The sequence below is a fragment of the Tasmannia lanceolata genome, unplaced genomic scaffold (genome assembly GCF_043159265.1).
Source record: "Tasmannia lanceolata isolate RefF3 unplaced genomic scaffold, GAP_Taslan_0.1 ptg000008l, whole genome shotgun sequence".
Lineage (NCBI taxonomy): Eukaryota > Viridiplantae > Streptophyta > Magnoliopsida > Canellales > Winteraceae > Tasmannia > Tasmannia lanceolata.
The window spans coordinates 17,827,116-17,843,569 of NW_027518685.1; the positions used below are offsets into that span (position 1 = coordinate 17,827,116).

General features: G+C 39.8%; 1 protein-coding gene across 4 annotated transcripts; it reads right to left on the bottom strand.

Annotated features, from left to right (window-relative positions):
* Nucleotides 1-639: 639 nt before the first annotated feature.
* On the bottom strand, nucleotides 640-14,870 carry LOC143884643 (polygalacturonase QRT3-like). Of its 4 annotated transcripts, none has more exons than XM_077388320.1 (3): nucleotides 13,921-14,798; nucleotides 2,801-3,037; nucleotides 640-1,918 (listed from the first exon to the last, which is right to left on the bottom strand). In XM_077388320.1, the coding sequence occupies exons 1-3, from the start codon at nucleotides 14,116-14,118 to the stop codon at nucleotides 869-871; spliced, it is 1,485 nt and encodes a 494-aa protein (XP_077244435.1). In that variant the 5' UTR covers nucleotides 14,119-14,798; the 3' UTR covers nucleotides 640-868. The 4 variants fall into 4 exon arrangements, with proteins under 4 accessions (XP_077244435.1, XP_077244433.1, XP_077244432.1 ...); XM_077388318.1 differs by lacking the exon at nucleotides 13,921-14,798 and adding an exon at nucleotides 3,935-4,879; XM_077388317.1 differs by lacking the exon at nucleotides 13,921-14,798 and adding an exon at nucleotides 3,902-4,879.
* Between the last annotated feature and the right edge of the window lie 1,584 nt (nucleotides 14,871-16,454).

Sequence of the window (16,454 nt, forward strand, 5' to 3'; positions counted from 1 at the left end):
TGCGAACCATTGGTCATTGGGGGGGCCATGCCCACTAAACTAGCCAATCATGCATGTACAGCCATGCAAATAAAAGGGACTTTGCTAGTCATTGGGGGGACCATGGCCCCCCTCATGCTATATCTGCCTCCGCCCCTGCATGTGCATGCGCTACTCACAGTTGTGATCACGACAACCTGATGGTGATTAGTGGATACACCAAACTTTGGTTGTATGTAATCAATCACTCCACTTAAGAAATTCCCAACTCACTTTTCTTCCATCCAATTAATGATTGTCATGTAATTACAGCACTTCAGTTAGAACAGATACACCAAATTCTCACTGTATGTACTGGACGTGGGCCTACGACACAGAATGTGTCGTTGAATTACTTGCCGAAACTTTGAGAAGGGAATTGCTAGCGTGGCTGGTCTGAATTGCAACAGACCAGCCGCGAAAAGCCTTTTGCGGTGGAGCTTAGCAAATCCCCTTTGAAAAAGCTTTTCTTTTGATTTCTTTTTTTTTTATAGTGTCACCAACCTTTTTTTGAAGATCCAAACCGTTCATTAGTTGGGCCCTAGTGAAAATAGGGTCTGATTTTAGATCAAGGAAAAATCATTGTAAGTTATCAAATGTATGATCAAATAACACATGATATCAATATAAATATTCCTTTTGATTGAATAGAACATGAATTTTGTTTCAAATATAATGAAATCATTCCACAAATAGCTCAGGATAATTTCATGTGCATCTTGTGATGCATTTAGATGTTACAAATAATAATATAGTATGTATCACAAATCCTTCGCAACTCTTCTTCCCAAGTGATTCCTCTCTTCCACCCCACTTCTCTTTTTTGTTCACTATGGCCCAAAACAATAGCTCATCCAACACTCCCATTATTCTGATCCACAGACACATAAACAGTGGCAGGGACGGCCACATCCGACTCAATCACAACACGGTTCGCCGTCGTGTTCCTCAGGGCATGATTAGGGAACAAAGCGCTCGCTTGAAATGTGTATTGCACATGCCTAATTAGGTTAGGAAATAAAAGAGTCTGTGAGAAATCAACGGTCCATATGCTCCCATTACCCTTTACTGATCCCCTGGCAGCCGTCGCTTTGACTGTCATCCCCAGTACATTGTTCCGATCAATGATGACTTGATCAACGGTCGTGAACGGCCCACTTGATTGATCCAATTGGACAATGTCGGTCCCACCAGAACCCGAAAACATGTTATCCACAATGTTGACCCCACGCATCACGCCATTCACAGACTTAAGCTTAACATAGGCATTGCCAAGGAAAAATGAGCTAGAGATCTCGAGTTGCACTGGGTCCTCCGCGACTATACCGGTAAAATCCATGTAACAATTCACGATCCGGGTTTGGGTCAGACCGGGTAATCGGAGATAAATTCCGGTCCCACCCCAACCGGTGGCCTTGTTATAGCAATGGACCCCGTTAAGAATGTTTGCTTGGCCAGAGACTAGGATTCCGATCGCGGCGGAAAAGATGACGACGTCGGTAACGGCATTATCATTGCCCATGAGATTTATGGCGATGCCGGAAAAATTCCGCTCGCCTGGGTCGCCCCCGTCGGTGATATGTTGGCCTAGGAAGGAGTTTCTAATGTAGGTTTCATGACCACCTTGGACTAGGATTCCATCCGTAGAGAAATGGGTTATGTAGCAATTATCAATGGTGGTTCTGAGGGAGCTGATAACTGAGATTGCCCCACCATTGAAGTTGGAGTCTAACATGAGGTCTTTTAGTGTTATGTCTTCATAGGAAGAGGAAGAAGAAGAATCAAGGATTTCTCCTTGTTGGGACATAGAGTCTAATTTAGGAACCGAAGATGGCCACAACTCTATTAGATGTCTGTCATTTGGAAAATCATCAGATGCACGTAAAGATCCCCCATGAATCTGCTTCAACAAAACAAAATCAAATTAATGGTTATAATAGGTCAAACATAGTATTCAGTTGGGTTCGGGTTAACCTAGGGCAAAAATAGAGAAGGTGGGGAAAAAACATAACCCTAAGATTTTGAAAATCAATATTAAAGCCAGACCCGAGTTGCACTTGCATCCCTACCCACTTTTGTTTGTCTTCTCAGGAGTGAAATGATGTAACCACCCCTACCCAATTTTCTAATTAGCTTTTAAAATGTTGTGCAATTAATCTAAAAAATAAATTTAAGATTGGGATTTGCTAGGGACCATCGCAGAAGGCTAAGGTTTTGTCTTATTCATTTAATAAATCTGAGGTCGCTGCTCTCACATGGAACAGGCCATCTGCGAAACGCCTTCTCCAATGGTCCCTAGGAAATCCCGAGGAAAAATGCCACTAACAATTGAGTTAGAGGCCCAACCCTCACCAGTCTATAACATATTAACATGTTATTAGTGAAATGTAAAATAGAGGTAGGATTGTCATTATCAAAACAAGGAGTGCATCCAAAAGAGCTCTCATGTATACACTGAGTCAACAAAAGTGCATCCAAAAGAGCTCTCATGTGTCATGTGTTACCTATTGTGTGTGGTCTTCCACGTATCCAATGGAAACAAAATCTTTGAAAATGTAAACATTTTTTTAATCTTTTGTTAAACCCAATAAACTCGGTCATGGTGTGGATGTGGATGTGGACATTTACCCAAAACACTTTTTCTAATTAGTTGTTAAAGGTGGTTACAATTCCAAACAAAACCTCCCAATATGACCCACTAAGAAAATTACTTAATAAAGCGAGGGTGCCTTTATTAAAAAATAAAAAAAGTGCAGATATCATTTATGAGGAGCAAATTTACCATAAGATTTCCTCCTCCGGTAGCCGGCAATCTTAAGGGACGACTAATCTTGTACGTCCCTCCTTCAAGGTGAACCTCTGACCCACCGAGATCGGCGATTCCCGGCATCAAAATCCTGTCGCCGGGAGGCCGGAATGCGTCGGAAATTGCGGCTAGGATCGCATCTGTGCTGTCGTTTGCGCCCGTCGGATCTGCACCGTACGTTGTCACGCGGTGAACACGTGAACTTGGTGGGGCCTACAATCATCATTAATATTAACATTAAGAGGGCAATGATCAGTGAAATTAGCAATAATAGCAGGTTAATATAAGTTCTTAAGCAAAATAGGCCATCCTGAAAATACTGCGAAAAGAAGGGAAGAACACAAAATATGGACTTAATTTCTTAATTACACAACAAAAAGAAAAAGATCCATCATCATAATGATATTCACAGCCCCTTTTGCAGACTCACAAAAGGGAGTGAAAATACTGAGAAATGGGAATGAAATACCATTTCCATTGACAAAGAACAGGGAGATTGAATTAATTTGTTGAACAAAAAAAAGAGGCATAACACATCATCAAAATTCTACAAAAAGTAGCCAAGAATACAAAGTACGGACTCAATTTCTTAATAACAGAACAAAAAGAACAAGACCCATCTTTATAATCACTAAATTAATCATAAATACTACAGAGACTAACAAAAGGGAGATACTATTCCCAGTCCCTTTTTGCGGCATTTCCACCTCTCTTTCTTTGCCCTTTCCTAAAAGCTGCATTTCCTGAAAATAAGTCATTTCAAGAAAGACTCACAAAAGGGAGTGAAAATACTAAAAAGCGGGGTGGGAATAACATTTCTATTGACAAAGAACAGCAAGATTGAACATAACCCATCATCATAATCACCTTCATCATCAATAACAAAACAAAGATTAACAAAACAGATCAACAAAATTCATATTCATTTCTCAATAACACAACAAAAAGAACATAACCCATCGTTAATACCGCAGAGGATTTCAGTTTATTTGCCATCATTACCAAAATTAACAAAGAACAACTAAAAAAGATAGACAAGAACAAGAACAAGAACAAGAACAAGAAAAGTATAATCACCATAGGAGAAAAGCTTGGGGGAGGAGGAATTACACTCTGGATGGGTGGAAAGCTTGAGGAAGGAGACATCTGAGAGCGAAGGAGAGAAGCCTTTATCAACTCCATCCGATAAATTCGATCAAGGGAACTGCCACCAAAATGTCCTCTGGCTTTTGGGTTCTCTTCATAGCCATGAATTATAATTAAACTAGACAATCCCATAAACACAGACAACAACATGACATTTCTCCCCATCGTCCTTCCTTTTGTCTTTCTACCTTCCAAAGAGCACGAGGAGAGAATATATAGAGAGACAAACAAGGCGTAGAAGGAGGACATGAGAAGAGAGGCTAAGTTAGATCTTCCTAAGAAACTGCTGATTTAATTTCCCTTTCAAATTGGGTCATACATATTGCATTCTCTCTTTTTCTCTCTCCTCTTATAGAACTTCAAAGAGACTATAATGGTTTGAAATTGTCTTATGTTTAAAGGACTTAAGATGGTTGGACTAAAAGCATGTTGAAATTATAACCGCAGAGTAGGAAAGAAACAGAGAGTTTGTAACTGCTCCAACCCACCTTGTGATTTTTCTTAAACCATGTCAGAGGGGAAAATCCGCATAAATACCCTCCTCAATGGACAGAATATACAAGGTTCTCTACTCCTTGGTGCCCTAGAAAGAGGAGAAGGGTATTTTGGTAATTTTGTTCACATGGGTCGGTTACAAAAGTTTCACATGAACACTTGTTTTCAAGGCCAATGGAGTAATGAGTACAGCAATTTGGAGATAAAAGAAAAAGAAGGAACAAAGAGGGTGGTTTTGAGCACTTGCTTGTCTAATGATGGAGAGTTTTGCGTGAAGGGAAAAGAAAGGGAGAGAGTAATTGATTAGTTTGGGGAAAGGAATTTATTCTCTGGTTGGGTGCTTTTGGTTTCTTTCAACTGCTCCTCCTCTAAGAAAAAGCAAAGTGGGAAGGGAAGTAAAGAAGCCTTCTTTTTCTTGCCAATGACATCAACTCACCCCTGCATTTGACACACTACTCAAGTTTTGATAATTAATATGGCAGGGTGCAACCTAATGGGACCCACCTTTGATTGATCCAAACCGTTTATCAGAGGCCCCGCTTTGGATATTCCATGACAAAAAAAAAAATTCGCAACATCAAATAAAGTTTATTTTTTGTTACTGAATGTAAACCACGCAATTCTTTACTACTAAAAGGGAAAACCTTCTAAACTCCCTACCCTTCTTCTTATATCTTGCCACAATGTCAAATTTCTCGAGGGCATATTTGCCATTTCGCTTCCTACAGATATCTGCAGAATTCCTGCCACATGTAATCCTCCCTATGCCACGTGTTTTTATTAGCGAAAGGGCAAAAGAGAGGGCCATTTCTTCTTTGGGTCTTTGGTTCAACGTTCTTTCAATGATAATATACGCAGTGATATATTCGCCCCTTGGAAGAAGAATACAGCCCCCTTGTACTTCTTTACCGGGGGTGTATTCTTCTTTCAAATGGGTGAATTTCTTGGTCAGAGATTTAAGTATTATTTTTTCTTGGGATCCAGTATTTTTCAAAAAAGTACAGTGGGGCCAACTTCATAGGATGATCCAAACCGTTCATTTGTTAGGCCACAACGTAAATAGACTCCAGCCCGTAATCATATCCGTAGGAGGATCTTAATCTTCCGATCTATAGATGTTTCTATAATGTGTGGTCTCACTATAGATCGGAGGACTAAGATCATCCTACGGCCATGATTTTTGGGTTACAGGTTACAGCTTATTTACACCGTGGCCCCGACAAATGATTAGCTTGGAGATCATCCTATGAAGTGGGCCCTACTGTACTTTTTTGGAAAATTAATGGACTTAAAGGCTCACAGAATATAAGACGAAGAAATCTGGGTTTTTCTACCTCAACATGAATGATGGTGTTTTATCATAAAATTAGGGGCTAATTTTTATTTGTTATTTTTATGCCCGTGGTGAAACATTTTTTTTTTTTTTCCCGATTGGCCTGCCCGTGGTGAAACTGAGATGTGGATTATCTGATTAGAGTTTGTGTGAAAATTTGGAAAGACAGGGCTACACAAAAGTCACTTTTACGATCAATGGTAAGAAAGCAGTTTTTAGTTCATAAATGACATGTATGTGAAATCAACACCGTCGATCTTGTAGAGCATCCTGAACGGACATCCCATGTGTGAGATAAATGATTACAAAAATCAAACAGTTTAACATTTCTTAGGGGAACCCAAATGAGGCTTGATGGATCAAGGGTTTAATTATGATAATCCAATCAAGGTGTTCTAAACTGCATTTGGTTGGACTTATGATTCCCTTTCGATCAACGGATCTGATTGTGTAAATAATGCAAAAGTGGGGGCCAGTTAATATGGATAAATCAAATTTACTGGATTTTCGTCCTAATAATCCAACAAATCCATTATTGCAATCTAAATCTGTATATCATGAGTTAATTAGAAAATTTTGAATTGTTATCTATGAACCAATCTACCTAAGTGCCCCACCTAAGTACATATTTAAACTGCAAAAAATTGGTTAGAAATATTATTATTTTATTTTTATCACCAATTAGTATTGATAAGTAGAATTTTTAAATGTTGTTTGCGCATGAAGTTCAATATTTTTCAAAAACGTGCAGTGGGGCACATTTCATACGATGATCCAAGCCGTTCGTTTGTTTGGCCACAGCGTAAATAGGCTGCATCCCTAGATAATTTCGATAGGATGATCCTAATCCTCTGGTATGTAGAGGGACTGAAGCCTATAGACCGGCTTGTTAGGATCATCCTATCGAAATTATCTTGTGGTGCTGCCTATTACTTTGTGGCCCAACAAATGAACCGTATAGATCATCCTATGAAGTGGGATCCACTATTTTTTATAAAATACTGGACTTGATGTGATAACCATATCACATTCTTGATCATTTGATTAGCTTGGAAAGTTCTTAGGATACATTAATATCCTTTCCTATGCTCTGGCTCTCCTCCTCCTCGCACATCACTCTATTGTCCTACTCTTTCATGAAAGTTGCTACTTAGGATTTCTTCCCACCTTCTTTTTGTCTTTATTTATTTCATTCACTTCTTCACGTTCTTCTCTTCTTAAGAAGAAATTGAACGAGGACAAAGACAATGGAAGATGTTGGAAAAACTGTGAACAGAAATTGTCTGGCTGAGAAGTCAATAAATGCAAACAGAAATTGTCCACCTGAGAAGAGAAGCAAAAGCTTCTCAAATACGTCAAAAAAACCATGGCTTCGATTTAGTAAAACGGAGGACAACTGTGAACAAAACTTGTATACCCGAGGAGAAAAGAAAAAACCTCAAATGAGTGAAAAAAAAACCATGGCTTTGTTTTGGTAAAGCCCCTTGATAAGCAATTTTCTTTGGTTTTTTTATGTGGGGACTGTTGTTGTTATTCGTTTTTTTTTTTTTGTTCCCGTTCTTGTTGTTATTTAGTTGTTGTTGTTTTACAGGGATAAAGAGTTTATGTAACTTATATAGTTTAATTGTTTTGTTCAATTTCTGCTGATAAAATGAGGGGTACCCACTACAAAGCTGACTGAGCAACTTCCATTTTTCCTTATTTCTAACCTTTTTTCCACTCTTTTGTTTTTTATTTATGAAGGATTGGTTTTGATTGGATTGACCTTCACTTGGAAAAATAGAAAGGGATACATTTTTAGGCCTTGGCAATGGAACCCAAATGGATAACAAGGTGTTACAGACCTTTCAGAAGAGCTTTGTTCAAAGTCCAAAACTTCTTAGATGATCAATGAGATTAACTAGAGCCACAAGTTAAATGTCAAATATCCTAAACAATCTATGCTGAAATGTAAAGCTGCTTAGGGAGCTCAACAACAATATAAGGAGGACCCTAGCTCCTTCACAAAGACGATTTAAGCTAGCTTCGTACGAGGGTTGGTTCCGCCGGGGCATTGAAAACCCCTCTCTTTGCTTTATAGAAAAATAACCAACAGTCGGATATAATAGTAGGATATAATAGCTGACTTCTTCCATTATTATTTCTATGCACAACTTTCTCATTTCATTGAAATGAAGCTTCTTTGTGCGATCTTTCTCTATGATGGTGCTTTAATTAAAGATTAGTTCTACAACTTTTGTTTGTTGTAATTCAGTTCTATTGTTATTTGATGTTGGACATTCTCAGGATTGAGTATTGGGATTTCTTTCTTTCTCCTTCTACAAGTTTTGTTTGCCGCAATTCAGTTCTATTATTATTGGCTGTTGGGCATTGGGATTTCTTTTCTTTCCCCCTAAAACCTAATTTAATTTTTCGATCAATAATAAATTTATGGTGAGATTGGTGGTTTGCGTAAAAACCAAGACTAACCAATTCAGAGTGGTTTTTTTATTGGTAGTTAAGCTGGGATCGAACTTGCGAACTCAAGGTTGAGATAGTGAGCCTCAACCATTGAACTACAGACCCAATCCCTAATTCAGACTGGTTTTGTGTGATTTTAAAAAGCTTCTTTTCATCTGATAATTGAGTTCTCCCCACCTTTTCTTCTGGCAGAAACGGTCGAAATTTGATCCTGGTCTTCACCTTTTTATCAGTCAATAGGTTTCTTTCGTCATCATAACTCTGATTGAATTCACATTTCTCTGCTTTGAAATTCTCCTTATGCTCTCTTTTTTTCGCTTCCTTCTCAGTTGATTCCATTTCAAGAGTGAATACATATAATTCCTCATATACCGTCAATACTTTTTTTGCTTTGAAATTCTCCTTATGCCCTCTTTTTTTCTTTTCCTTCTCAGCTGATTCCATTTCAAGAGTGAATACATATAATTCCTCATATACCTTCAACGTAAATGTAGATATTGAAGTCACATGAATTTCTCATATAATTCCCCTGTGGTTTCAATTTCTGTAAGGTAGACCCCTGAGTTGACGGTTCGTCTACATATTGAAGGGTTGGGATGATCCTATGGAGCAGATTTGTTGGGCACACCCTATCTATGTCAAGACCCATCAAATGAACGTTTTGGATCATCCAAACAATGTGGGCCCACTGTGTTTTTGGTAGTGTTTGGATTATAACTACTATATGTTACATTAGTTTATATAGTAGTTGTCCTTTTAGTTGGTTAATAAAATGATGATTTTCATGGAAAAAAAAGTGTCTTTCGTAGGTATATTAAACCATGTAAAATACCTTAGTCGCACGTGCATTTCTTACTGGTTATTAGAAGTTAGAATTTGGCGATTGGCAAAACTTCTGGGTTTTTAAAAGATCCTAAGCAAGGCCAAACATATGGACTGTTCAGATCAGTCAAGGGTGGGACCCACTATGTCTTAGTGGGTTTTTAAGCATTCAAAATGGCCGATATAACTCTCCTGCTTCAAAAGCGAGATGAGTTTATTATTTAATTATTTATTTGCATAGACCAATCAATGAACATGCCTAAAATTCAAGCCATCTGATCAATGATTCTTAGATTGGGGCACACACACCAATCAAGCAATACTAACTAGGGGTGCAAGTTTGGCCCTGCAAGCCCTGACCTGCCCTGAGTCCGAAGAGGGTCGGGGTTGGATTTTTCAACTCTAAGGGCGGGCTTGGGTTTATTTTTTAGGCCCTGACCCAGGGTTGGGACGGGCTAAGGGTTGATACCTAGGGCCAACCCGACCCGACCCTATTTACACTTTACCCTGACCCGCCCTGACTGACCCAACCCGACCCTGTTTACACTTTACAGTCACAATTGGTCCAACCCGTGGTAATATAATGCAGCACTCCCCCTACTAATTAGTGGGCTTGACTTTGATTGATTTGATAGCCCTTGTCAAGATCTGATCTGTTGATTAATAATGTGGGCCACTTGTGATTATTTTTGCCGGCAAATGAACAATTCAGATCTTGGCAACGTCTAGGCTATCAAATCAACTGATATTAGATATTAATATTTACAAAAGATAAAGCAAATGGGCCCCACATGGTTAATAGACTAAATCAAAAGCTTTGTGAAGCCAGCCTAATTAGACCTGGCAAACGGGTGGGTCGGGTTGGGTCAACCGACTGGTGATACGGGTGCGGGTCACACAGGTCGGGTGAGGAAATGACCCACATTTTTGCGGGTTAGAATTTAGGTGACCCGCACAGCCTGCGGGTGGGCTGGGTCAACCCGCGGGTCACTCGCAAATTCAAACAATTGCTTATTTTGGAAAATGTTATCACTGGATTTTGATGAGGGCGGTATGGCCGGCACCGTGGGATGATCCAAACCGTCCATTAGATGGCCCACAGGCTAAATAGGTGTTGCCCCAAAAATCATTTCAATAAGTTGATCCTAACCGTCCGATCTATAGAGGGTTAGGATCAACTGATCAACTGATCAACCCTAACATTCAAATCGGAGGGTTGGGATCAATCTATGGTGCTAGCCATAACCTATTCAGGCATCAAACACTTAAAAAATAGATTAGCATGACAAAATCACCATCCTTGGCATTAGAAAAAAAAGCCATCTAACTAAATTAGCATAACAAAATCACCACGCTTAAAAAAGCGGGTGCCCGCGGGTTGGGTCACCCGCGGGTTAGTTTTGACGGGTCTCTAAAACTCAGACCCGTGCCCGCAAATTTGCGGGTGGGTCGGGTCGACCGGCGGACACGGGTCGCGTTTGCCGGGTCTAAGCCTAATGAACTAATATTAGATACCACTACCAGGGACATCCACTTTTGTGGGGTCCACTTGTTTATTGATAAAAAACCCGGTACTATTTTTGTGTGCTTTCATTTCTATTGAAATATACGTATGGCCACCATTTTATTTGGTCTGATTTTAGATCAAGGAAAAATCATTGAAAATTATCAATTGTATGATCAAATAACACATGATATCAATATAAATATTCCTTTTGATTGAATATAACATGAATTTTGTTTAAAATATAATGAAATCATTCCACAAAAAGCTAAGGCTAATTTCATGTGCATCTTGTGATGCATTTAGATGTTACAAATAGTAATATAGTATGAATCACAAATCCTTCGCAACTCTTCTTCCCAAGAGATTCCTCTCTTCCACCCCACTTCTCTTTTTTGTTCACTATGGCCCAAAACAATAGCTCATCCAACACTCCCATTATTCTGATCCACAGACACATAAACAGTGGCCGGGACGGCCACATCCGACTCAATCACAACACGGTTCGCCTTCGTGTTCCTCAGGGCATGATTAGGGAACAAAGCGCTCGCTTGAAATGTGTATTGCACATGCCTAATTAGGTTAGGAAATAAAAGAGTCTGCGAGAAATCAACGGTCCATATGCTCCCATTACCCTTTACTGATCCCCTGGCAGCCGTCGCTTTGACTGTCATCCCCAGTACATTGTTCCGATCAATGATGACTTGATCAACGGTCGTGAACGGCCCACTTGATTGATCCAATTGGACAATGTCGGTCCCACCAGCACCCGAAAACATGTTATCCACAATGTTGACCCCACGCATCACGCCATTCACAGACTTAAGCTTAACATAGGCATTGCCAAGGAAAAATGAGCTAGAGATCTCGAGTTGCACTGGGTCCTCCGCGACTATACCGGTAAAATCCATGTAACAATTCACGATCCGGGTTTGGGTCAGACCGGGTAATCGGAGATAAATTCCGGTCCCACCCCAACCGGTGGCCTTGTTATAGCAATGGACCCCGTTAAGAATGTTTGCTTGGCCAGAGACTAGGATTCCGATCGCGGCGGAAAAGATGACGACGTCGGTAACGGCATTATCATTGCCCATGAGATTTATGGCGATACCGGAAAAATTCCGCTCGCCTGGGTCGCCCCCGTCGGTGATATGTTGGCCTAGGAAGGAGTTTCTAATGTAGGTTTCATGACCACCTTGGACTAGGATTCCATATTTAGAGAAATGGGTTATGTAGCAATTATCAATGGTGGTTCTGAGGGAGCTGATAACTGAGATTCCCCCACCATTGAAGTTGGAGTCTAACATGAGGTCTTTTAGTGTTATGTCTTCATAAAAAGAGGAAGAAGAAGAATTAAGGATTTCTGCTTGTTGGGACATATTATCTAATTTAGGAACCGAAGATGGCCACAACTCTATTAGATGTCTGTCATTTGGAAAATCATCAGATGCACGTAAAGATCCCCCATGAATCTGCTTCAACAAAACAAAATCAAATTAATGGTTATAATAGGTCAAACATAGTATTCAGTTGGGTTCGGGTTAAAGTAGAGGACAAGGGTTCGGTTAAGCCAGACCCGAGTTGCACCCCTACCCACTTTTGTTTGTCTTCTCAGGAGTGAAATGATGTACCCACACTCTTGATTCAATAATGGCATCACACTCTTTGTGATTTTCTAATTAGCTTTTAAAATGTTGTGCAATTAATTTAAAAAATAAATTTAAAATTTGGATTTGCTAGGGACCATCGCAGAAGGCTCAGCTTTTGTCTTATTCATTTAATACATCTAAGGTGGCTGCTCTCACATGGAACATGCCATCTGCCAAATGCCTTCTCCAATGGTCCCTAGCAAATCCCAATTTTAAATTAATTGGTTGAGTAAAAATGCCACTAACAATTGAGCTAGAGGCCCAACCCTCACCAGTCTATAACATGTTATCAGTGAAATGTAAAATAGAGGTGGGATTGTCATTATCAAAACCAGGAGTGCCGATATACACCAACACTTTATACACTGAGTCAACAAAAGTGCATCCAAAAGAGCTCTCATGTGTCATGTGTTACCGATTGTGTGGTCTTTCCACGTATCCCATGGAAACAAAATCTTTGAAAATGTAAATATTTTTTTAATCTATACACTCGGTCATGGTGTGGATGTGAACATTTACAATTCCAAACAAAACCTCCCAATATGACCCACTAAGAAAATTACTTAAATAAAGCGAGGGTGCCTTTATTAAAAAATAAAAAAAGTGCAGATATCATTTATGAGAAGAGCAAATTTACCATAAGATTTCCTCCTCCGGTAGCCGGTAATCTTAAGGGACGACTAATCTTGTACGTCCCTCCTTCGAGGTGAACCTCTGATCCACCGAGATCGGCTATTCCCGCCATCAAAATCCGGTCGCCGGAAGGCCGGAATGCGTCGGAAATTGCAGCTAGGATCGCATCTGTGCTGTCGTTTGCGCCCGTCGGATCTGCACCGTACCTTGTCACGTGGTGAACACGTGAGCTTGGTGGGGCCTACAATCAACATTAATGTTAACATTAAGAGGGCAATTATCAGTGAAATTAGCAATAATAGAAGAACACAAAATATGGACTTAATTTCTTAATTACACAACAAAAAGAAAAAGACCCAATCATCATAATGATATTCTCAGCCCCTTTTGCAGCATTTCCACCCCCCTTTCTTGGTCTTTTTCCCAAAAAAAAAACAAAAAGGCTCCATTTCAACCTCCTTTCGGTTGCCTTTTCCTAAAAATATGTCATTTCAAGAAAGACTCGCAAAAGGGAGTGAAAATATTGAGAAATGAGATTGAATTAATTTGTTAAAAGTAGCCAAGAAGAACAAGACCCATCTTTATAATCACTAAAATTAATCATAAATACTACAGAGACTAACAAAAGGGAAATACTATTCCCAGCCCCCTTTTTGCGGCATTTCCGCCCCCTCTTTCTTTGCCCTTTCCTAAAAAAAAGCTGCATTTCAACCTCCTTTGGTTTGTCTTTTCCGGAAAATAAGTCATTTCAAGAAAGACTCACAATAGGGAGTGAAAATACTAAAAAGGGGCGTGGAAATAACATTTCTATTGACAAAGAACAGCAATATTGAACATAACCCATCATCATAATCACCTTCATCATCAATAACAAAACAAAGATTAACAAAACAGATCAACAAAATTCATATTCATTTCTCAAAAACACAACAAAAAGAACATAACCCATCATTAATACCACAGAGGATTTCAGTTTATTTGCCATCATTACCAAAATTAACAAAGAACAACTAAAAAAGATAGACGAGAACAAGAACAAGAAAAATATAATCACCATAGGAGGAAAGCTTGAGGAAGGAGACATCTGAGAGCGAAGGAGAGAAGCTTTTATCAAGTCCATCCGATAAATTCGATCAAGGGAACTGCCATCAAAATGTCCTCTGGCTTTTGGGTACTCTTCATAGCCATGAATTATAATTAAACTAGACAATCCCATAAACACAGACAACAACATGACATTTCTCCCCATCATCCTTCCTTTTGTCTTTCTACCTTCCAAAGAGCACGAGGAGAAAATATATAGAGAGACAGAGAAGGGAGGCTAAGTTAGATCTTCCTAAGAAACTGCCTGATTTTTCATTCAAATTGGGTCATACATATTGCACTCTCTCTTTTTTCTCTCACCTCTTATAGAATAGTGGGAACTTCAAGACTTTAATGGTTTGAAATTGACTCAAGATGGTTGGACTAAAAGCATGTTGAAATTATAACCGTAGAGTCGGAAAGAAACAGAGACTTTAATGGTTTGAAATTGCTCCAACCCACCTTGTGATTTTTCTTAAACCGTGTCAGAGGGGACAATCCGCATAAATACCCTCTTCAATGGACAAAAGATACAAGGTTCTCTACTCCTTGGTGCCCTAGAAAGAGGAGAAGGGTATTTTGGTAATTTTGTTCACATTGGTCGGTTACAAAAGTTCCACATGAACACTTGTTTTGAAGGCCACTGGAGTAATGAGTACAGCTATTTGAAGATAAAAGAAAAAGAAGGAACACAGAGAGTGGTTTTGAGCACTTGGTTGTCTAATGATAGAGAGTTTTGGGTGATGGGAAAAGAAAGGGAGAGAGTAATTGATTAGTTTGGGGAAAGGAATTTATGCTCTGGTTGGGTGTTTTTGGTTTCTTTCAACTGCTCCTCATCCAAGAAAAAGCAAAGTGGGAAGGGAAGTAAAGAAGCCTCCTTTTCTTCTTGCCAATGACATCTACTCACCCTGCATTTGATTTGACACACTACCCAAGTTTTGATAATTAATATGGCAGGGTCCAACCTCATTGGAGTACAATGTGGCGGGCATAAGCTACAGCCTATTGGGACCCACCTTTGATTGATCCAAACCGTTTATCAGAGGCCCCGCTTTGGATATTCCATGACAAAAAAAAAAGCACAACATCAAATAATGTGTACTTTTTGTTATTGAATGTAAACCACACAATTATTGAATGTAAACCACCCGAGCCAACCCTGTTTACACTTTATAGTCACAATTGGTCCAACCTGTGGTAATATAATGCAGCACTCCCCCTACTTTTTTTTTTTTTTGATGGGTAATTTGGGGTTAGGCGGACCCCAACCAGATATATTGATAGAAAAGAGTGATACAATTAAGCTGCAAAATTAATGCCCAAACCCGGGCTAACTAAGAAGAGATAACAAACACACTCACATAAACAACGATCGAGGTCACAGATGGCACAAAAGCATAAGCATCAAACAAAAAGAGGGCGCGGGTCTCTTCTTTTTTTTTTTTTTTTGACTTTTTGCCAAGCTTCACCATCGGGTTCTGAACTATGGTTTCTAGCAGCTCCCAAGGAGGAGGAAGGGAGTTCCTTTGGATCTCCCAAGCCGGGGAGCTCTCCATTGAGAATGTTAAGAGCCTCAAAGCTGTTTCTATGAGAATTAACAATAGGCACCCCTCTAGCAGAGGAATGGGCTTCAGAGTGAAGGGAGGCTACTGGAATTTCAACAAGTTCAGAGTCTATAGAGCTGGGCTTAGAGAGAATGATCTCTTTAGACAAGATAGGAACTATTGATTTTTGAACTGGTCTCCACACATTTCTTGGTTGCTCGGCCGGCTTCTGAGGGAGAGGGGAACAATTCTCAGAGAGGTGGCTGAAATCTGTACAGTGAGTGCAGAATTTTGGTTTCCAATCATATATTATATTCTGCAGAATACTGGCAGAAGAGGTGCGAAGGGTTATAGCTTCGGGAAGAGGATCACCGGCCTTGACTTGGATGCACATTCGGGCATAATTCAAACGGGTTGCTTCAGCAGTATGAGTATCCATATAGAGAGGTTTGCCTATCATGCTCGCAATCCTGCTGAGGCAATGAGAACTCCAGAATTTTAGATGTAATCCAGGAAGGCGGATCCAAATCGGGATTTCTGGAAGGCTTTTCTTCTCCATGGAAGAATCTGGATCCCATCTCTGAAGAAGTAAAGGACGACCACCAAAATTATGAGATGTGTCTTCAAGAACTCTAGTACAATCCTCAGAAGATGAGAATTTGAATAGAAAAAAGCCATTTTCTAAAGTATAGAGCTGAAGGGATCCTTGAAGATGCCACTTGCGGCTGAGAGTTTCTCTAAGAGAGATGAAATATGGTCTCTTTCCAATGAAATAACCCACCAGACAGTTCACCCACTTGTTCTCCGAATCCACTGTTTCTTCATCCTTGAAGAGCAGCTCTAAGCTATCTATCTCTTCAGACTTGGGGGGGATAAGATTAAGCTTGGTGGGTACAGGAGGGGGTTGCTGAAATAGAGATTTCCAAGGGATGGAGGGATTCCCATCTCCTTGCTTATCCTT

Coding starts and splice junctions, on each gene's coding strand:
- LOC143884643 (XM_077388317.1), bottom strand. CDS start 4,219: ATGTCCTCCTTCTACGCCTTGTTTGTCTCTCTATATATTCTCTCCTCG. Junction 3,038..3,901: donor CCCCAAGCTTTTCTCCTATG/GTGATTATACTT, acceptor TGATGATTGTAG/GCCCCACCAAGTTCACGTGT. Junction 1,919..2,800: donor CCGGAGGAGGAAATCTTATG/GTAAATTTGCTC, acceptor TTGTTGAAGCAG/ATTCATGGGGGATCTTTACG.